A 20,098-nucleotide genomic window follows, 5' to 3' on the forward strand; every position below is an offset into this window, starting at 1 on the left:
CACACACACAAAAAAAAAAAAAAAACGTACTTCTTATGTGCGCTAAGAGGGACCTTTACAGTACAAGGCTGATGTGCGTTTGAAACCCTTTCCCCCCTCCAGGAATGCCGATGCCCCGACAAAACTATTAGACGGCAGTTTAGTGTTTGCCAAGCCGTTGGAAGAGAACCAGGCTTTTGGCGATTTCATAGACTTTATCGTACGCCAAGAGAAAAATCAAGTAAATCATGACGACGAGATACGATATGCCCAGACCCGTGAGCCTACCCTGCCATGCCCCCTGCAGAGCCTTGTCCCGTCGTTTACTGCACGTCTCACTCATCACTAGGAGGCTTTAGCTCAATCAACTGAACAATAGAAAATGACAACCTCCGACATGAATACTCCACCCTGTTCAGCCACGTACAACGTGATATTCCATTTGCGCGCATTGCGCTTGGCCGTGAGCCCGAGGCCATCAACCTGTGGATTGGTAACTCACGGTCCGTAACGGCCATGCACAAAGATGTAAGTTGCTCGGTACTCTTGAACACCTCAACCTACTATGCATGACATTTTTATTGCCGAGCCGAGGATGAGGGGAACAAGAAAAAAAAAACCAAACCTAAACTCCAACTTTTTTGTGCTTAGAACTATGAGAACATTTACGTCCAAATCCTCGGCCGGAAACACTTTGTCCTCTTGCCGCCGTTATGTCACCCCTGCGTTAACGAGCAACGTCTGAGACCGGCGACTTATGCGAGGAAATCTTGCAGCGACCCTGACGGTGGTGGTGACACAAAAACTGCTGCAACCGCCTGCGGCCTTGAACTGCAACTTGACGATGGTGACAATGCCGCGGTTCCCTTCGCCATTTGGGATGTCGACAGACCAGACGAGCAAGCAACGCCTTACTCAAAGCTTGCACGACCCATGAGAGTGACACTTGAGCCTGGTGATATGATGTACCTCCCGGCCATGTGGTGAGTGTCTCGACAAGATAAAACAAATGTTTGTTTCTTTTTAGTGCGTACTGATGCGTCGACTTTAGGTATCATAAAGTTTCTCAATCATGTGGCGAACAGGGTATATGCGTGGCCGTAAACTATTGGTAGGCAACAGTCCTCAGACCAATGTCAATGACCAAAGACCCCTGAATTGCCTGCTGACGTGGATACTGTAGGCATGACATGGATTTCAGCGGGCCGCTTTACCCAATGTCTGCCTTTGTCAGATCAGTCCATATGCGGGATGAAGCCGATGGTGTAAAGCAAAGCGCACAAGAGAGAGAAAAACAGGGATAATCCGCGACAACGGTCGTGGTTACCACTGTTGCTCATCCCTATCTCCCCGACAATGCCAGCACTGACGTCGCATCCCACTCTTGTCAAACCCCTACCTAAGCTGACCCATGATGGACACTACGCAGGAGAGCATTGAAGTAACAGACAGAACAATGTAGTGACGATGAATGTCTACGCTCTCCCAGATTCAAAATATAGTTGTGAGATATAGCTCACAATTCTACGGATCTACACGTTAGACCATGATATGACCCAAGCCGAAAGACCCACGCATCCATGCGAGGTTCAGGGCTGAACAGCTGGAATCATCCATATCAGTAGGGGAAAGATGACCGTTAAGCAGGCTCCCCGCGGACAGATGTTTGTTTTCCCATCTCAATTCCGATCGAGTCTAGCATGCAATAATAGTCAAGTACAAAAGCCCAACTCAAGCGCTTAAATCAGCGCAGAACCTCTTCGATGTCGGTAGCCAGAACCGCAGTGAGCACAAAGCCAAGCCATCATGCCTCGTCTCCAACCTTGTCCTTCAACAACTCGATAGAGACCATGCGTCCCGTAGCATTGTAAAAGTTGGCCTGTAGGTTGAGCCAGCGCTCAACACGACGCTTGCGCTCCAGGGTGCCCAGAACGGCACAATCCTCCGCAGTCCAGCCGTTGCCGGGCGCGGGGTCCGGCACTTGGACGGATGCATAATAGGGGCCGTGGATGCCGAGCCACGTCGCGACCCTGGTGCGGCCGGCTCCGCCAGACGGAGCTGAGGAGGCGCCGGCGTCACTGCCGGCCGTTGCCTTTGCCATGTTCTTCTCTTTCATTATCTTCTTGACTTTTTCAGACAGCTTGGCCTTCTTCTTCCGCTTGTGCTTCTTGTTGTTGTTGTTGTCGGCAGTAGACACCTCGTTGTCGGCGTCATTGGCTGTAGTGTCACCGGGGACGACGTTGTTGTCGGCCAGTGTGGTGTGCTCGACAGCAGCTGTAGGCGCAGCCTCGGCCTCTGTAGCCTTTCCGACATCATCACTGGTGTCATTCTTGTCCTTGCCTTGGTCGCCTGGCTCCTTCTTGTCATCACTACCGTCTCCATTTGCGCTAAGCTGTTTCCAGCGCGCCTTGCACGAGTTCTTGTGCATGGAAATAGCAGACGCGATCGTCGACCACGCCTCGCCACCGTCCTTCATTGAGCGGAGGAGGGCATCCTTTGAGGGAGTCCAGCCGTCACCCGCCGCCGATGGCGGCTTGGAGGTAGAGCTGGCCTCCTCGGCTGGCTTTTCATCGTCGCCAGTTTGAGTGCCTTCACTCTTCTCATTTATCGAAGGGTCCTCGGCTGTCTGTGTCCCGTCGCTCTGTTCATTGATTGATGGCGCGTCGGCGGTCTGTGTTCCTTCGCTCTCCTCGTCGATGGATGCATCCTCCGCAATTTGAGTGCCGTCAGTCTCCTCAGTTGAGGCGGCAACCCCCTCGGCGCCACTTTCTTCTTTGCTAGACTCCTCGTCCGAAGCGGCGGCGGCGACGCTTTCACCATTAGAAGCAGATGTCGACTCTCCAGATGTCACGTCAACTGAGTCGGTTGATTCGGCGACACTGGACTCGGTCTCCGTTGTCGCCTTCTTCTTGTTCTTCTTCTGCTTCTTCTTGCATTTCTTTGGCAAAGCAGCCTTTGCCTCGGAAGACTTGGCGGCTGCATCGGAGTCACTGGCATCGGTATCGTACAGTGACGGCTTCAAAATGCCGACTGGCTTTTTGATTGGCTCTTTGACGCTTTTTGTGTCATGCTTGCTGCTTTTTATGCAGATGTTTTTGAGACATTTGAGTTCCTCATCTTGGCTGAAGCCCTCGGAGCTCGAAGGATCGGTATTGTCCATCGACTGCATCTCGCTACCAGAGTCGTTGACAACGATGCTGAGGCTGTCGGCGGCGGGTTGTTCTCCTTTGGCAGGTGATTGTGGCTTGCTCCTTTTGGAGACAAGAAGTAGTTGACCAGAAAAGGCGTTGGTGACATGAAGCTTGTAGCTTCTTGCATTCTTGTCGGGGGCCATCTTCGGGATGAAAGAGTTAAAAAAAAATCTTCTGTCTGGGGGTTACAGGATGAGGTGATATTAGGAAATAGGTAACAGAAAAAGAAACATACACAGGGCAGAGAAATGAAAAGAAGCACGAGAAGCGGGAATTGCGAGGTTCAAGAGATTGTTCAGGCAAAAAGGTTGCTGGATCAGTATCACGATAAAGATTAGAGCTGGATAGTCCTTGGCCCTCAGCGAGTTTGAAAGCAGTAGCTCAGAGGTTTTTTTGGGTGGAAAAATGGCGGGAGGGACCATTAGACGTGTGAATAACTACTGTGACGTGAGGTGTGCCGCAAGCCAAAATTGTATCACTGATGATGATATATGTGTGGTTATCTACAGTCACGAAATTCGAGCAATGGAAGAAACAAAAATCGACAAAAAGCTCGCCAGACAGCCCGGAGGGTGTCTGGTTACGAAAACCCCAAAGGGGTTTTACTTCGATCGCGGTGAGGATTGAACCTGCAGCCACGCTTGCTGGAAGACCTTCAGGGGCCAGCCCCAAGATCTTCCAACTGCACCACCGGGGCAGGGAACGAATCCCAGCACCCCGGTGGTGCGGTGAAAGCATGCCGTTTTCTGGTACTTATAAGGGCACGGGCGTTTGTTGGCGTGAATTCAGAGGTGAGGCCAGAGTGAGATGGGTGGCTAAAGGCTGGCGGCTGGCAGTTTGCTGGCCGGAGGTATGGAGGAGGGGCCACGGGCCAGCAGGGTGCGATTTCACTCCCCCCTTTTGAGCTTGTCGCTCGATACCTGCTCCCTATACATGACTGAACTGCCCTTTGGCTAAGTTGGTGAGAAGAGTCAAAGGCCATTCTCCCTAATATATGCTCGGGTTTAATCATTGACATATATATGTCTGTAATGGTCAACTTATATGGGCCCTCCCCCTGAGGAACAGCAGCCACAACTCGGGAATACTCCAGGGCAGCTAGCTATACGCTAACCACACCATAACAGTACATGTCGATAGACGGTGGTACTCTGCTGATGAAGGTAAGTTACTTCTAGGTTGACAGCAGTTCTGAATATATGGAAAGGATAGGTGCCTTGGATACCAGAGTGTACTACTTACTTATAAGGAGCTGGTCCAATCACATCACTTATTTAATGGCTGACTCATCTATTTTGGGAAACTATGGGGGAGTATTGGCACATGCTAAGATTAGATGGAGGTTCGTTAGTTAACAAACTCACACACACTATCACGTCCTGGCCAGGATTCTTAGTGGTAAGGGGGAACAAAACACCAAAATTCCGCAGGGCAAAAAATATGGCATCAGAATCATTGCCGACCTTGCCACGCAACTATGCGACGGCGCTTCAGCTCATCGACGAAGCGCACGCGCAGGATCCGAGAAAGGCCACACAAAGGAGTGCTGAAGCGGATGGCGCCGATGTTCCCTTTGAGCTGGACTATGCTCAAAAGATGACCCGATGGCTGGCCAAAAGATGCCCCGACGCATCACCACTACTGCAGCTTGCCTGCCGAGCGCAACATTTTCGAAGGTGCGCCCAACCTGTTTCATGGCATGCCAGAATAAACTTCAACCCACCCCTTACCAGCCCTTACCCGCCTACCAATTAATGGCTCTTGAGACTCACTTTACCACGCATGAGTGAGTGAGGCATTAGATGGGAGATTCCTCGCAGCAGCTATCCCATGACGCGCCCAGGCTATCTCACCTGGAGAGCCAAGCTCAAGGCACAGGCGGCAACTCAGGTGGCAGAATTGCTGTCGACGTCCGCCTCGATCCAACCGCCGCTGTCATCCGAAGAGGTGGACCGCATCGCGGCACTGATACGCAAGGAAAATCTGGCTGCAGACGCCGAGGCGCAAGCGCTTGAGGACACTGCGTGTCTTGTCTTCCTCGACGACCAGTTTGACGACTTTGAGCGAAAGCCCGAGATCGATGAGGACAAGGTTGTAGGCATCTTGCAAAAGACGTGGGCCAAAATGAGCTCGCCCGGTCGAGAGCTGGCGCTCGCCATGGATTTGAGTGAGAGGACAAAGGCTTTGATTGGCAAAGCGTTGGCCACCGCTTGATGATGAATGAAGAGGAAGGGACGGAGGGTTCGGGTTTATCGTCCCGGGAATAATCGCGCTTGTTTGGAGGGAAGAGTCTTTTTTTTTTTTTGGTGGGGTGCAAGGCGAAGGTGGGGGAATGGCGCGTTTGCAGGGTCTGGTGCGGTGTAATCAGCACCCGCAGCTCCTTTTTTTTTTTGAAAAACAATTTTGACGAGACGCAAAGGGCGTGAGCTATGATCAACACACGCGCGGGTGACCGAACGTTCCTTTTTACGAGAGGTTACAAATAACTGACTGCACAACCCCGAAGAAGACAATTTCTCCTCTGATAAACTCTCTTTTCCCCATATCTTCTTTTGTTCAAATTTAACCAACCCGCAGCACTCCGCTCCTCTGTATTCGATCGCCGCCGCCATGACTGCCGAACCGCCCCCTAAGCGCAAGTGTCTCGGCGCCGACTGCGAGAACGAAGCCGGCTCGCTGCAATGCCCAACTTGCCTGAAGTTGGGCATCAAGGACAGCTACTTCTGCTCGCAAGACTGCTTCAAGAAGAACTGGGTGAGTATCCCAAATATCCCATGATGTATTTGCATCGGCGGTCGCGCCAGAACCGGACCCTGCCTGCCACGATCGGACGAGCGAGTGCTGACCAGGGAACCGCCATGCCGGGCTTGTTCGAGTAAAGGGAACGCACAAGGCTACCCACAAGCAAGAAAACAGTATTTTGAGCCACCTCTTCCCTCCAAAGGTCGTTTCTAAGCCAGATCCAGAAACCGGTCTCTTCAATCCCTTCCCGGCCTTCAACTTCTCAGGCCCCCTGCGCCCAGTCTACCCGCTGTCGGAACGCCGAAAAGTTCCCGCCTCGATCCCCCACCCCGACTACGCCGGCGACGGCATCCCGAAGCACGGCCGCTCCCTCGTGCGCTCCAACAAGATCGAGTGCCTCGACGCCAAGGCGCAGGAGGGCATGCGCAAGGTCTGCCGTCTTGCGCGCGAGGTTCTCGACATCGCCGCCGCCGCCATCCGACCGGGTATCACGACCGACGAGATTGACAAGATCGTCCACGAGGCGTGTATCGAACGGAATGTGCGCCACCATCAATCCTCTTCTGCTCTCTGGCAAGCCGGTGGTGATCACAAGAGAGCATATCTCTTGCTATCCGCACCTTGCGAAAGCATCGCCACTCTGCTCAGGCAACGCTTGTTCTGTGTGCTAACTTGATGGCGTTCCTCTTTGAACCATTAGTCCTACCCATCCCCACTCAACTACAACCACTTCCCCAAATCAGTGTGCACGTCACTAAACGAGGTCATCTGCCATGGCATCCCGGACAAGCGTCCCCTGGTGGACGGCGACATCCTGAACCTGGACGTCACATTATACCACGAAGGTTACCATGGAGACCTGAACGAGACGTACTACGTCGGCGACAAGGCCCTCGCAGATCCCGACGTCGTCCGCCTGGTCGAGACGACACGCGAGGCCCTCGACGAAGCTATCAAGATTGTCAAGCCCGGTACCCTCTTCCGCGAGTTTGGCAACGTCATTGAGAAGCACGCAAAGGCCAGGAACTGCAGCGTCATCAGGACATATGTCGGCCACGGCATCAACTCTGTCTTCCACTGCCCGCCCAACATTCCGCATTACGCCAAGAACAAGGCCGTAGGAGAGTGCAAGCCCGGCATGACGTTTACCATTGAGCCGATGTTGGCCCTCGGCAAGTACCGGGACATCACCTGGCCCGACAACTGGACCAGTACCACTATTGATGGAAAGCGGTCTGCGCAATTTGGTGAGTTGGCTCATGCCCCTGGTCTATTTCAGACTGGTGGATCGGGGACCCATTTCCTTTTGATATCTCATAGCATCTCTTGGGATTGGTAGGCGTGTACTTACTTAGTCGATTGTTCCACACAGAACACACCCTGCTTGTGACCGAGACCGGAGTCGAAGTCCTGACGGCAAGGAAAGCGGACTCTCCAGGGGGACCTGTGCCCATGCCAACGGCATGACCGATTGCTCGAGACGCCAATGGCAAGCAGGGTTAATGGTGAGATGGTTTTGGTCGATGATAATATAACACACAAGAGACTTAATAAACCATCCGAATCCCATGAACTCGACCGTTGCTGTGGTCTGGCAGTTGATGTTGGCATCTCCTTGTTATTTAAATATGTTGCAATTATTCACGGTGCTCTGGAAGCGTCTATGTTTGAAAGAGGATTTTTTTTTTTAATTTTTTACGAAACGGCAGATCGGTAATTCCGACGCGTTGTTATGAGAGAGAATACTACCGTTTAGAGAGCCAGTAACAACTCCGTTGCGGAGTCATGTCATTGCTCAAAAAGAACCTTTACTAGGTCACAAGTAGTCCACCAGCATTTTAAGGTTCTGTTGGGTATGTCTATCATCATCTCTTCCAGGGTCGGCCAAGTACATTTTGTATCAGCACGGCTTGCGGGGACACTGGCTGCAAGCGGAAAGAACCCTTCGGCTGTGATATGGCCACAGCCATGGTACCACTGGCTCCTAACGAGATGGGGCCGTTGCGCCGTTTGTTGCAATCACCTCATGCTCAATTAGATCACTTACTCACGGATGCACTACCCGTTGAGCGAACTGAGGCATATATAAGACACATCACACGAAAACCCGTGAGCCAACAGACATGTTGATGAATTAAATTGTGAACACATGTCCAAGATTTTATAACATCTACCTTCTCTTCTTGGCCTTTTGCGCCACCCTCTTCAGCGCCCTCATTTCCTTCTTCATCCTCGGGTCCACGAGCTTGTATCTTCCCTTGACGCCCTGCGGCCTGCCCTTAATCCCCCTGTTTGCACCCTTGGCCACGACAACCTTGACGGCCTGCTTGGGCTTCTTCTTGGTCGCTTTGCGCAGCAGTTTGGCGATGCTCTCTGCCTTTTCCTTCTCCGTCATGCCCTCCTCGTTGACGAGCAGGTCAGACTTCTTCTTGAGCTTCTCGAGACGCTGGGCGGCCTTCATCTTCTTGCGACCCTTGGCCTCGCGAACCTTTTTGATTGGGCGCGCGTTGAAAGCCCGCATCTTCTCCTTGATTGCCGCGGCAGCAGCTGCAAAATAGGGAAAGAAAGATTAGTCGCATAGCTTGGCATTTTAGGCGTTTGGAAAGTAAGACTTACCCTTTGTGATTGGCTTTTGAGGCTTGTCGTGTTTTGATTCATCGTCCAAAAACCAGTCTGGCAGGCCCTCCTTCTCCTTAAATGCGTGCTTATTAAAGCCGTCATCAATCAGATCATGTGAAGACTTTTGACCCGTGGCAAGCTGATGGGCCAGGGTCATGGCTTCTGCCGTGATGATATCGATGTCTAATTGAATGTCAGTATGCACTTCGACGATGAGAGACGAACCGCGTTGACGTTGTACTCACCTAACCTGCCGTCCTTGGTTCGCTTCTCCTCGTCTTCCCAGTCGTCTTCTTTACCGCTCTTGACAACTTCGAAACCACCATCGCTGTCGTCGTCAGAATCATCGTCCTTGGCTTGCTGTGTCTTTTGAGCGGCCTTCTTAGCCTTCTTGGCCGTCTTTTTATCTGCAGCCTTTTCCTTTGTCTTTTTGGAATCGGCTTTGGATGCTGTGTTCTCCATATCGACATCATCGTCGTCTCCAGCCAGAGCGGCCCGAATATCCTCGTCCATTGGCTCATCCAAATCGTCGTCAAGCTCCTTGAATATGTCCTGGTTAAAGAAAGCCCGAGCGCGTTTTGATAGACCGGAATTGTCTGAAGGGGTGCTGTCGAGGTCTGTCAATAGAGATTTTCTCGGGGCAGTATCGTCTTCATCATCCGAATCACCACTGCTTTCCTCCTCAAGCTCGCTGTCGTCGCTGATTTCGTCCGCCTTCTCGTTGTCGGACACGCCCTCCCATTCGTCCTCGCCATCTCCAATTCGCGCCTGTCGAGCCTTCTTGGCCCGATACTTGGCGTCAGAGGCAGCTTTGCGCTCCCTGAACTGGTCGTACATCTCATCAAGCTCGGTTTCCAGGCGGTCAAGCTCTTCGTCGCTCTCATCGTCCGTTTCACCCGATGATCCGATACCACTGTCGCGATCCTTTTTCGCGTCCGCCTCGCTGGTAACAACCATCTTCCCCTTGACCAACCTTCGCATGATGTCTCCCTTTTCGACTGCTTTGAGAGCGAACATGGCGTCTTCACCTTCCGGACCCGCCTGCTCGACACCAATGTCCATGGGCGCAACCATGTGCATTTGCATGCGAACGATGTCTTTTTGTTTACGCTCATTCTCCTTGCGCCGTTCCCGCTTCTTCTTGGTGCTGTTGCGTTCTTTCAGTTTTTCCAACTCGTGTTGTATCCTCATCTCCTCGTCCATGGACTCGATTTTGGCAACCTCCTCGGCGGCAGCGGCAGCAGCAGCGGCCTCCTCTTCCTTCTTGACGGATTTCTTGGTGGGGAAACCTAGCTTTTCCCTTACGGCAAGACGCCATTTGAGAAGCAACTTGAATTCTTTCCTTCCCAACACCTTCAGATCGGCGCAGCATGTGCGGATCTCATCTGTCGTCTCTGGCAGTTTATCCAACACAGCAAGAGCAACATCGCCGTTCTTTGATTGCTCCAGACTCAACCGGTTGGTGCTGCCCAGAATAGCGATCGGGTCGGTAGACTGGATGAACTCGTAAGCCGGAATCTCCTTGTATTGCGTGTAGTCGCCCTCTTCATAACCATCACGCTTTCTCTTCTTGATCTCAGGCTTGTAAACCTTGGCCTCGTTGTTCGGTGTGGGATCCGCCAGCTCGGCAAATACGGCGCGGGGGTCAAGGAACTTCGGGTCGATGCGTTTGGGCGCCTTGAAGCCCCTGCATACGACGAAGATCTCGGCCGATACATTACGGGACGACGGCGGCTTTGTTGCTTCGACCTTCTCGAACAGTTGGTTGAAGACCCAGAGCATTGAGTTGTAATCCTTGGAGCGGAAGACCTTTGTAACAAACGTTCCACCTTCAACCAGGAACTCGGTGGCCAGCTTCATGGCTTGCAGTGTCAACTCGGCCTGGTTGAAAGAATCCTGCACCCAAGCGGTACCGACGTTGGGGGCACCATCGTGTAGAACCGTGTCTGCTTTCCACGTCTTGAGATGCTGTCTAATCGTCGCCCTGCACTTTTCGGTGGTAATATCGCTCTGAAAGGTTATTACTTTGGGTATCGGCTTGATGGGCGCAAGATCGACTCCGACGATCAAGCTGCTGACCGGCATGACCTCGGCAGCCACCTGACACCATGACTATATACCGCAAGGTTTGGTTAGTGGTGATATTCATCGTTTCTGTTTTGTTATCAAATAGTTCGCGGGGGTATACTAACGCCAGGGGCTGCGCAAAGATCGAGCAAGACCTTGCTCTTCTCGAGAAAGCCATATTTCTTGTTCAGCTGTATCAACTTGAAAGCGGCACGAGCGCGGTATCCCTTCTCCTTGGCGAGCTTGTACCACTTGTCAAGACGACCTTTTCCGTGCTTCTTTTGAATAGCCATGATCACTCAGTTGCCGCGAATCGTCGCGAACTGGCGAAATTGACCCGATGTCCAGTTGTTGATCAATAGTCGGGACGGGTATGCACAGAACTTGGTCCAGCCCCTCCGCGCAATAATTGTCGGCGACAGGGCGGAGGGAACCCGACTTCTGATTTTTTTTTTTTGGACAAGGGTCCTCGATAATGGATCGCCGCGACAGCCTCACGTGCTGATAAGAGCTTAGCTGCCAGCCGTTTTGTACGGTGGATCCCCGCTACCGGCCAAGGGTCAAAAGAACTTTACAGGGGTCAGGGGAGATGCTGGGACTGGAGCTAGCGCCAAGAAACCACTTAAACCTAAAAGTGGGGTAGGAAGCAAAGTTGTGTCGCGGTACATCGCGTCTGCACCGCGAATTTGCGTGTGGCGTGGACAGAGCACGTCACGACTGATGAACGCTGAAAAGGCGTGGGGGCTCCTCTTTCCCCTGCAAAGCTCTGAGCACCATCATCTTGCACATTGTTCTACAAGCCCCAATTGAACCCGATCGACAATTGTTCCGGACGATTTGATTAATTTTGCATCCACCGCTGCTTTACTTCATTATTTGTTGAATTCTTTTTTTTTTTTTTTTTTTGCATCTCTGTCCTTATGGCCCGCTGAGACGTATACTATCCCAACATCCCTCTCTCCCATACGTCTCAGGTACAATGTTCCAGCAAGCTACTCCTCCCCCAAGCAGTCCTGTCTGCGAGGGCAGGATCAACCACACCGGACTTGGTTCATTCACACAAACAGTTCAGAAGCCTCAAGGCTTGCCGCCAAGGACACCTAGAAAGCTTCAAGGCATCGTCAACAGCAGCAGTCCTACGTACTGGGCAACCACACCCGCTCTAAGCTCACCTACCGACCTCGGTCCTTCAACATCACCAACATTGGTTCGTGCAGCCCCCGCCACTCGATCATCCAACAACAAGAACAAGGAACGAAAGCCGCCCTCGGTAACCCCCCGGAGGTTCACGAGATTCTTTCACGGTCAACGAAAAGTCCCAGCTGTCAGGTGTGCCCTCAACGACATAACCAAGGCCTCCCTTAACGAAGTGGACCAACAGTTACCATCCCGCCTCGATGGCGACAGAGACGTATCCATGGATTCCGGGGTTGCAACCAACAAACGTCCGATAGCGGCTGTTTCGGGCTTTGATTCTGCCGAGCTTGGTCGTGACATCAAGCGGCAAAATAGGGTGCTTGGTCCAGATCTCCTGAACGTTAGCTCGAGTCAAAAATCCCAGGACGCTCCCGAGTTTATATCAAGCACCCCTGAGTCTGTCCAAAGGAGCCTATCGAGCCATCGAAGCACTGCTTCTCAAATTTTTCAAAGGGAACTAGGGGACATAGATCGAGCTTTTGATATTCTCGACTTGGCACATCCTGTGCTAGACTGGAGACACCAAACTGCACACTTTTGCTCATCTTTTGACTATGTTCACGACACAACTGCCGTTGCCCGGCCAGGTCAGGCTCGGGGAACCATCTTTTCACAGGCAGCATGCAACAGTAAGTCACCGAATCTCTTTTTGTCCTTGGTTGTGCTACTATATGGCGCTGATTACTAATTTTCCTGTATTCGTCCAGCAAGCAACATGGTGTTCATCGGCGACGACATGGGCGAGGTGCGCCTACTGGACACTGAAACTCCCGGCGATGATGGGTTCAAAAAGTGCCACCTTCGATGGACTGCGCATGGAAACGCCGTCACCGATGTCGCCTTGTCGTCCGATGATTTGCGAGCAGCTACTGCCTCGGCCGACCGGTCTGGCATCGTCTGGGACACCATGACCCAGAAGCCCCTGGCACTCCTCGACTGCGGTAGCTCGGCAAAATCGATCCGTTTTCAGCCCGGCCAGGGCGTCGGCAATGTCGTAGCAACCAGTACCCGTGACGGCATCGTGCAAATATGGGACCTTCGGTGCAAAAACAGTCGCTACAGCGAGTGGAGCCAGGGCACCGTGGACGAAGAGGACTACCTTCGCGTTGCCAACATTCCGCCATGGAACACATTTGTTTCGGGCTCCACGGTACCCTGGGCCACCAAGAGCTCCTCCAACTCCCAATCATCCCGGACCGTGGTGACAGCCCTGGAGTTTCTTCCTGCTGGCAAGGAGCATCTGGTGATCTCGTCGTGCGAGGCAAACGCTACAATAAAGCTCTGGGACATTCGCGCCATCCGCCACCAGCTCGAAGCCAATAACAACGCAAGCAAGCCCCTATCTTGCGTCGCCCCTCCACCTAGCCACAAGGCCTCCCGCAATTGGGGCATCAGCTCCATGACCCTCGGCACCGACGGAGCGCGCCTATACGCCCTCTGCAAGGACAACACTGTATACGCTTACTCGACGGCGCACATGGCTCTGGGCCACGTCCCCGAGCTGGAGCAGCGCCACAACCCCCTGCCTCGGAGGAACGCGGCGGTCCACCAGGGACTCGCTCCGCTGTACGGCTTCCGACATGCGCTGTTCACCTCGCCGACCTTTTTCGTCAAATGCGCCATCCGCCCCGCCCGGGACGGCCGCTCCGAGCTGCTGGCCGTAGGCAGTGGTCACGGCACGCCTGTACTTTTCCCCACGGACGAGCGCTACCTGCACGCCCAGCCAACAGCCCCCATGTCGTCATCATCGGTCAAGGATGGCACCAACCCCAAACAGGACAAGGCCTGGACTGACGAAGGATCTTGGGGCTTCCCCGCCAACACAAAGCACCTGGCCCCGCGCCCCGGCGAGACGACGCCCATCTATACCAGCGGCACCGCGCTGATCCACGGTCACGGTAAGGAGGCGACATCGGTCTCTTTCACCCGCGACGGCCGCCTGGTCTCGGCGTCGGACGACTTCACGGCCCGCGTCTGGGCCGAGGACCGCGAACAGGCAAAACAACTGCGCTGTGGCGGCTGGACCGGTGGTCAGCGCTGGGGTTGGGGCTGGGCCAGTGTGGAAACGGATTTTGATGAGGATGAAGTTGAGGACGAGTTTTAGCGCGGATTGCTCGCCATGATGGAGTTTTTACTTTTGGTTTATTTGTGGGATAACTATCACATTGTACCAGCCTGGGCGTGGGAATTTGATTTTGCATTTGCATAATGGTGCATGCATGCATTGTTTGGAGTTTAGGTCTGCTTTCGGAAATGGGCTTTGGTGTATGGATATTTTTTTTTCTCAAAATTGGGCACTTGCTCTTCACGTTGATGGATTCCAGGTCACTGAATAGGCCAGTACCTTGCAACAATCTGCTTACAGCATGTCTTGAAGCAAGCGATACGAGTATGATTAGGTAGTTGAATGTACAAGCGTGGTTGTGCTGTCATGTTATAATCATCACCCTTTAAAACTGAATAGGTTTGGTTCCTACGGCATGGGAACAAAAGAGGGCGTAAACAAGGAGTCCTGCCAGTGCATAAAATATAAGTGTCTATGTGTATACATGGGTATCTTGTGCTATTATTGCATATGAGGTGTAAAGAGGAAAGGGGACAAAAAAAACCAGAACTCCAATCTCGTCATCACATAACCAACCAAACCAGTAGCCCCGACCAATGTACCCCTTTGGCATCAACAGGCCAAGCTTGTGTGCCAAATGGCCCGCAAGACCGGATAAGAGAGCACGCTTGCAGCCACGAGACAAACCCCTTAGGCGGCATCCCGGTCCTGTTTCCTGGCTTTCTTGCCAACGCCAATGGTCGCCGCCTTTCGCTTCAACGTGGCCTTGGCCGAACGCTCCTTGGATACTGCGATGCTGTCCCTGAGCCGGCCAGACGCCAAGATCTCGGACCAAGACTTGCTGAAGTTGGGCTGGGAGTTCATCTCCTTGCCTGCATTGACGTCTGCGCAAACGCTGTGAACGCCGCCGCCACCGACGAAATGGCCGCTCGTGGTGTTGGGCAACAGGCCAAGTCTCGCAGCTTCGGGCCAGATTCCCAGGTCGTTCTTTGCCTCTGCTGACTAGGCGATCGACGACGGGCCCGGGGTGGGTGGCAGGTTGCTGCTGGGACTCAGACCCGGCTGCATTCCTGTCGCCGCTGGTGTGCCGCATATCCTATCGAGGTCTTCGATGATATGAATTAGGGATTCAAAGATGCACATGGCTTCCCGCACCACGTCATCCAGTCTAGCCGGTGTGAGTGAAGCCTCTGCTGTCTCTATGCGGCTCTTGAACGCTTCTTTGAGATCCTCGCCGTCGCGCTCCGTTGAAAAGTGTAGAAAATCAAGAGGCAGCCTGTGCGCGCCATCACCCTCGAGGAAGCGGACACACGAGGGGTGTTCGCCATCGTGAACTGCGAATCCTGGATCTTCCAGGGCGGTTCGTCCCGAGACGGACTGTCGTTGGCCTGGAGCTATTCGTCCTGGGTTTGCCGCCCAAAACGGTAGGTCTGGGTCACCGACGGCGTTTTCGAGAGTCGCGCGCATGAACCGCCCGCCAGAGAAAAGGGCCATGTACATGACCCATCCGTAAGCGAGCAAGACGTGCGGGTTTTCACAAATCGACTCGTTCATGTGTCTGACCATGCGCCCAAGTGCACCATCGCCCGTCGTGATGGCGCGTACCTCGGCGGTCACTTCGTCCCTGGACCAGCCGGTTAGAGCGCGGATGTCTGCCACCAGCCGCGGCGTCCGTTCCAGCTTGGAATCGTGCATATCGGCCAGAAGCTCCCGAGTCCTCTTGTTGGACTTGGTCCTTGTGGAAAACGGCCAGGGGAAGGTGGGTTGCTTGGGGCTTATCCTTCCAAGCGGAATCATCCTGGTCCAGAACAGGTCGTCTGGCTTATCATTGTCTAGCCTTTGAGTGTCGAGTGTTTGCCGCCATAGTGACTCAAAGGCAATGTAAATGGATGCTATATGCAGTATGCCCGAAGTGTATAGTGATGGATTTTGCGCTCTGGGTGGAAGCGCCAATGGTAGTCGATCCAGTATAAGCTTATTAAGCGTCCGATGTACTAGCCGAGTGGAAGCATTGATCTTCTTGCCCAAGCCTTTGTTGGTGTCCTCTTTGGACGAGTCTGGAAGAGCCATAGGTGATGACGGTGTAAGTGGGTGATGAGGATCTGAGCTCCCTAGTGTAGGGTAGGTAAACTCTAGGCAAAGGGGACCCCTCTTATGTAGAGGCCCTTGACAGAGATGGTAGCTGGTTTGACCAGAATTCGAAGAGATGAATAATTAAAACTGCCAAGTTCTACAATATAAGCAAGTTGAGAGCAGCGGAAAAGGGTAGTGAGGAAATAGGCCCAAGGTAATTTGTTGCTACATTAAATCGATCTCGAGGACGGGAGGTTCGTGGTATGATCGACTCTGACAGCCTGCGATGGCTTTTTTGGGAAAATAAACTGCGGGGGAGCTGAGAAAATGATGGGCCTTACGACAGGTCTGGGCCGGCTGGCTTGCTTGCAATAAAACACAAGGGAGGAGCAAGGAGCGATACCAAAAAATACCACTCTGCAAAAGTACTCTGTGGAGGCAACGACGCCCCTTGACTGAGCTAGCGTCTTGGAGAGTCCGATGAACTAGACAGGAGCCCTCTGCAGCCCTAGGAATGGGACGGGAAGGAACAATGTGGTGATGCGATGAATAAATGGTGATGACGAAAGCAGCCGGGAGGGAACAGAAGGAGTGCGCATAATCCAGATAAGGATAGGAAAAGAAGCAAGCTGACAATAATAAAGAGTAGGGGAAAAAAATCATATCTCTTTTTTTTTTGTTCAGATAAAGGATACATCAGCGGCAACCAAAGCAATCATCCCCTAATTCTTTGTTTTACCGGGTCCGACTGAAGGGCGGAACGGCTTTTTTTTTTTTTTTTTTTTTTTTTTTTGCCTCGCCTGCCTACTTGGGAATCATTACCGCGAACCGCAGAACGAAAGCGAACGTGGCCATTTTCCCCGGTAATCTCAACTGGTAAGCCGGGAGTTGGTAGGTAGAGCCCTTGCAAGGCCCTTAGTGTTTTTGATCCTCCGTCGGCGGGGAGGTTGCTCCAGACTTGTGGCTTCCATTGGCGCTGGCAAAAGAGAAGAGAACGGTTGTGGCGAGTGAGTGGATTAGTAAACAGGTTGAGAGGTCTCCATGTTGATGTCAACCATGGACCGCATGCGGCATAGTACACAGATGTCGACGTCGAGAGATTTCGAAATTTGACATGGAAGGTCTTAATTTTGCCGACTCAATATCCGTTGAATTTCTTTACCCCAGGGTTGATCCAGCAGATATGGATATCGGAGGAAATGGCTTTTGCGCATTCGAAAAAGCCCACTCATGTTAGCCTGATCCAAGGGAAGGGTTTAGCACTCGGTGTAAGCGCTCATGCATCAGATCGACCGATCGCACCTCAGCTGATAAAAAATTGGCCAGGACAGGTGGGTCCCAATCCCACCGGTCGGTCCAGACTACTGTATTGCTGTAGACCGGCATTGGGCGGAGTTGACAGTCGGAGTCTTCTTTTGCGAATAATACATAATCAACTTTTGGATGCATCTGATGGTCGATGCGCTTATGCACCAAATATTCCATGCATCTCAGTAGCCTGTTTTCCCTGCACCGAGCCATCGACCCTCACCTGGCCTGCGTCGCGCAAACGCAATGCACAATGAGTGACTGAGGCATATGACGGACACGAGATCACCATCGCAGCAACTATATCCTTATGGAGAACACACCACTGCTTGGATACCTTGGCAAGGTGGGTGAGTGAAAAAAAAAAGAAAAAAACAAAAAAACGTCCGAAAGGGCTATATCATGCTCAGCGCCGATTATGCGAATATTACTCTAGAGCTAGGTTTTGTGCCTGACCGTTGACACAAATCTCCCAGATAAAAGACCCGATATATACAAATATGCAAACATGCGCCCTATAAAAACAATGCAGATGCCGTATCCTCTTTGAATAAAAAAAAAAAAAACTCAAGAAATGTCATGTAGTGACCCCTGGGTAGGACAAATCATATATCTAACCCCACTCTAGGCTGGCTTATACAGCAATCGAGCTGCTACCTGATGCTGCTGCCGCCGCCTCCTCTCGCCTGCGATCTCGAACCGATTCGTCGTCCTCGTGACTTTCGTGATTGATAAACACAAATGACAACAACACTATTGCAGCCCCGACCCAGTATATCCAGCTCGAAAATTGCTGGTACTGAATCATCTCGCCAATGAGTGACAGGGGAATTGTCAGTGACAAGCCGACTGTCACCACAAGCGGCGTGGTGAGCAGCATGGCGTATGCCCATGACATGTCGCTCACGAAGGATGATAATGAGTTGGCCTGATGGTTCAGCGACTGTCAGTCTCGTGTGTCTAGACAGAGGATTAGATGCTTGGCAGTGACCAAACTTACAATAATGATTGCCCAAACCTTCCCGCTTGGGGGTAGTTGAAACTGTTGTGAAGGTCATGAGGGATTAGCTTAGCCGTCCGGACCTCTGACGGAACACGCACATCATCAGGCGTGGCAACACTTTAGACCTCGTTACTCACAGTCTCTATCCCAGTGAAATGCAAAAAGATAAACATGGGCCACAAGAGCAGCAGGTTCAGCAGCCCAACCAGCCCAAAGAACAAGGGCATGTTCACCCTGTCCTCGTTGCCCACCCGCCTCTTCATGACCGTGACGTAGAGACCGTAGATGATGGCGCTGACAAAGGCCATCGAGTCCCCGATGGCCACTTCGATCTGAGACTTGTGCGGAAAGTTTCCCCTGTCCTCATCGCTGCGGCCGCTCAGGTCTACGGTCGAGATGAGCACCACGCCCGCGAGACTGGCCAGGACCCCGCCCAGTTTGCGCATCGAGAATCCCTCCACGCCCAAGACGGCGCAAAAGATGAGCGTCCAGACGCTGCTGGTCGACGTCAGGATTGTAACGCTGCCGACGCTCGTGTACTCGAGGCACGCCGACGCAAAGTAGTTGGCCACGAACCAGAGCATGCTGAACTCGAGGCTCAACCACGCTGTGCCCCTAAAGTCGAGCCGGTCCTCGCGCGCCTCGAGCGCGCCCTCGAACGACTCCAGGCTGGGCTCGTCGTCCACCAGCAGCCTCTCCTCGTCGTCGCCGTCGCCGCCGCCCGCCTCGCCCCCTATTCGCTTCGGTGGGCTGCTGCGGGATCCCGCCCCGAGCCCGCATCGCTTCTGCTCCCTCCACAGCTCTACCGCTGCGTTGCGCAGCCCATCTACGCCGTTCGTTTGTATATACTTTATAAGCATGGGTACCAGAGATAGCGCGAATACCGACGAGTTGCAATATACCACAAAAAAGGGTTTACTGTATGTGTTATCGGAGAAAATATACTGGGGACGAGTAAGACAAAAAAGTCAGTGCCCAGCCCTCGCCCAAATCCAACCCGCAGAAGCTACCACGTCTACCAATAGAGAGGACGCGCATAGGACTCACACTGGCAAGAAAGTTGGAAACAGTCCACAAGAGCACCGTCACCGACAGCAACATGATCCCTAGTGTCCTGCGCGCGAACCTGGCCAGGCCAAAGCTCTTCTGCAGCCCGCCGGCGCCCCGGGACGAGGCAGCGTCCCCCAGCATCCTGCCGGACGACAGCGACCTCGTCCTCCGCGTCGACGACTGTCGGCTGGGTTGTGCTATACGATCGCGGAAAGCGGCCAGGTCCGCTGGCAGTGCCGGTTCCGCCGCCATCCTGTTGCTTCCGAAATTCCCGGCGTAGTATTTAGGAGGGGGATCGGGGGGGGGTTTCAAAGCAGATGTGAGCCCCGTATCGACGGCGGTTCCGCGTCGTTTGAATCAAGCGAAAGGTCCGCACTCATGAACCTGCCTGCCGTGTGTTGGTCATTCGGGGGGTCGGGTGGCTGTCGTCCTAGAGTCGCGAGGTTGGCCGAGAATGAGTTTTGGTGTTCGTAAACCCGCTTTTTTTTTTTTTTTTTTTTTTTTTTTCCTGTTACGTCAGTCGTCTTGGGCAGGAATTGACAGATGGATTATCGAGGATGTTGTCTCGATCTGTCAGGTAGGTGAGGCGTCGCCGCGAGCGCTCCTCGAAACGGACACACGCTAATAGCAGAACATATAAAGTAAAAGGTAAAGATTAAAATTTCTGCAGCGAATTCGTTGTGCCATCTTGTCATCGGTCAGGACACTGGAGATCTCATCGGCACCGACAATTGGATTTGGCCCCCAAGACTACTTGCAGTAAGATCGTTGGAACCCCCTTGTCATGTAGCCTAGCACAGGGGT

The 20,098-nt window shown here is 52.8% G+C and overlaps 8 protein-coding genes across 8 annotated transcripts in view; 4 read left to right on the top strand and 4 right to left on the bottom strand.

The window, feature by feature from the left end:
• Positions 1–966, top strand: part of PpBr36_01564 (uncharacterized protein) — a gene marked incomplete at both ends in the record, with an annotated part of 1,401 nt that extends 435 nt beyond the window's left edge. The window contains 3 exons of the mRNA XM_029888749.1: positions 103–257; positions 359–507; positions 631–966. Coding sequence (XP_029752426.1) covers positions 103–257; positions 359–507; positions 631–966 — 640 coding nt within the window. The remainder of the gene's footprint in view (positions 1–102; positions 258–358; positions 508–630) is intronic.
• An 817-nt stretch (positions 967–1,783) lies between these two features.
• On the bottom strand, positions 1,784–3,313 carry PpBr36_01565 (uncharacterized protein; the record flags this gene model as incomplete). Its single annotated transcript, XM_029888750.1, has 1 exon — positions 1,784–3,313. The coding sequence occupies one exon, from the start codon at positions 3,311–3,313 to the stop codon at positions 1,784–1,786; it is 1,530 nt and encodes a 509-aa protein (XP_029752290.1).
• A 1,297-nt stretch (positions 3,314–4,610) lies between these two features.
• Positions 4,611–5,384, top strand: PpBr36_01566 (uncharacterized protein; the record flags this gene model as incomplete). Its single annotated transcript, XM_029888751.1, has 2 exons — positions 4,611–4,846; positions 4,973–5,384. 2 exons carry the CDS (start codon positions 4,611–4,613, stop codon positions 5,382–5,384), a joined length of 648 nt encoding a protein of 215 aa, XP_029752289.1.
• Positions 5,385–5,780: 396 nt separating this feature from the next.
• PpBr36_01567 (uncharacterized protein) lies at positions 5,781–7,379 on the top strand (the record flags this gene model as incomplete). Its single annotated transcript, XM_029888752.1, has 4 exons — positions 5,781–5,924; positions 6,052–6,453; positions 6,613–7,159; positions 7,285–7,379. 4 exons carry the CDS (start codon positions 5,781–5,783, stop codon positions 7,377–7,379), a joined length of 1,188 nt encoding a protein of 395 aa, XP_029752425.1.
• Positions 7,380–8,082: 703 nt separating this feature from the next.
• On the bottom strand, positions 8,083–10,891 carry PpBr36_01568 (uncharacterized protein; the record flags this gene model as incomplete). The annotated part of the gene is made up of 4 exons (XM_029888753.1): positions 8,083–8,459; positions 8,529–8,714; positions 8,777–10,643; positions 10,724–10,891. 4 exons carry the CDS (start codon positions 10,889–10,891, stop codon positions 8,083–8,085), a joined length of 2,598 nt encoding a protein of 865 aa, XP_029752293.1.
• Positions 10,892–11,577: 686 nt separating this feature from the next.
• On the top strand, positions 11,578–13,899 carry PpBr36_01569 (uncharacterized protein; the record flags this gene model as incomplete). The annotated part of the gene is made up of 2 exons (XM_029888754.1): positions 11,578–12,424; positions 12,503–13,899. The coding sequence occupies 2 exons, from the start codon at positions 11,578–11,580 to the stop codon at positions 13,897–13,899; spliced, it is 2,244 nt and encodes a 747-aa protein (XP_029752294.1).
• Positions 13,900–14,550: 651 nt separating this feature from the next.
• Positions 14,551–15,930, bottom strand: PpBr36_01570 (uncharacterized protein; the record flags this gene model as incomplete). Its single annotated transcript, XM_029888755.1, has 2 exons — positions 14,551–14,855; positions 14,913–15,930. 2 exons carry the CDS (start codon positions 15,928–15,930, stop codon positions 14,551–14,553), a joined length of 1,323 nt encoding a protein of 440 aa, XP_029752673.1.
• Positions 15,931–17,875: 1,945 nt separating this feature from the next.
• On the bottom strand, positions 17,876–19,546 carry PpBr36_01571 (uncharacterized protein; the record flags this gene model as incomplete). The annotated part of the gene is made up of 4 exons (XM_029888756.1): positions 17,876–18,169; positions 18,242–18,283; positions 18,382–19,188; positions 19,292–19,546. 4 exons carry the CDS (start codon positions 19,544–19,546, stop codon positions 17,876–17,878), a joined length of 1,398 nt encoding a protein of 465 aa, XP_029751258.1.
• Positions 19,547–20,098: the final 552 nt, after the last annotated feature.

The sequence above is a fragment of the Pyricularia pennisetigena genome, chromosome 2, assembly GCF_004337985.1.
Source record: "Pyricularia pennisetigena strain Br36 chromosome 2, whole genome shotgun sequence".
Classification (NCBI taxonomy): domain Eukaryota; kingdom Fungi; phylum Ascomycota; class Sordariomycetes; order Magnaporthales; family Pyriculariaceae; genus Pyricularia; species Pyricularia pennisetigena.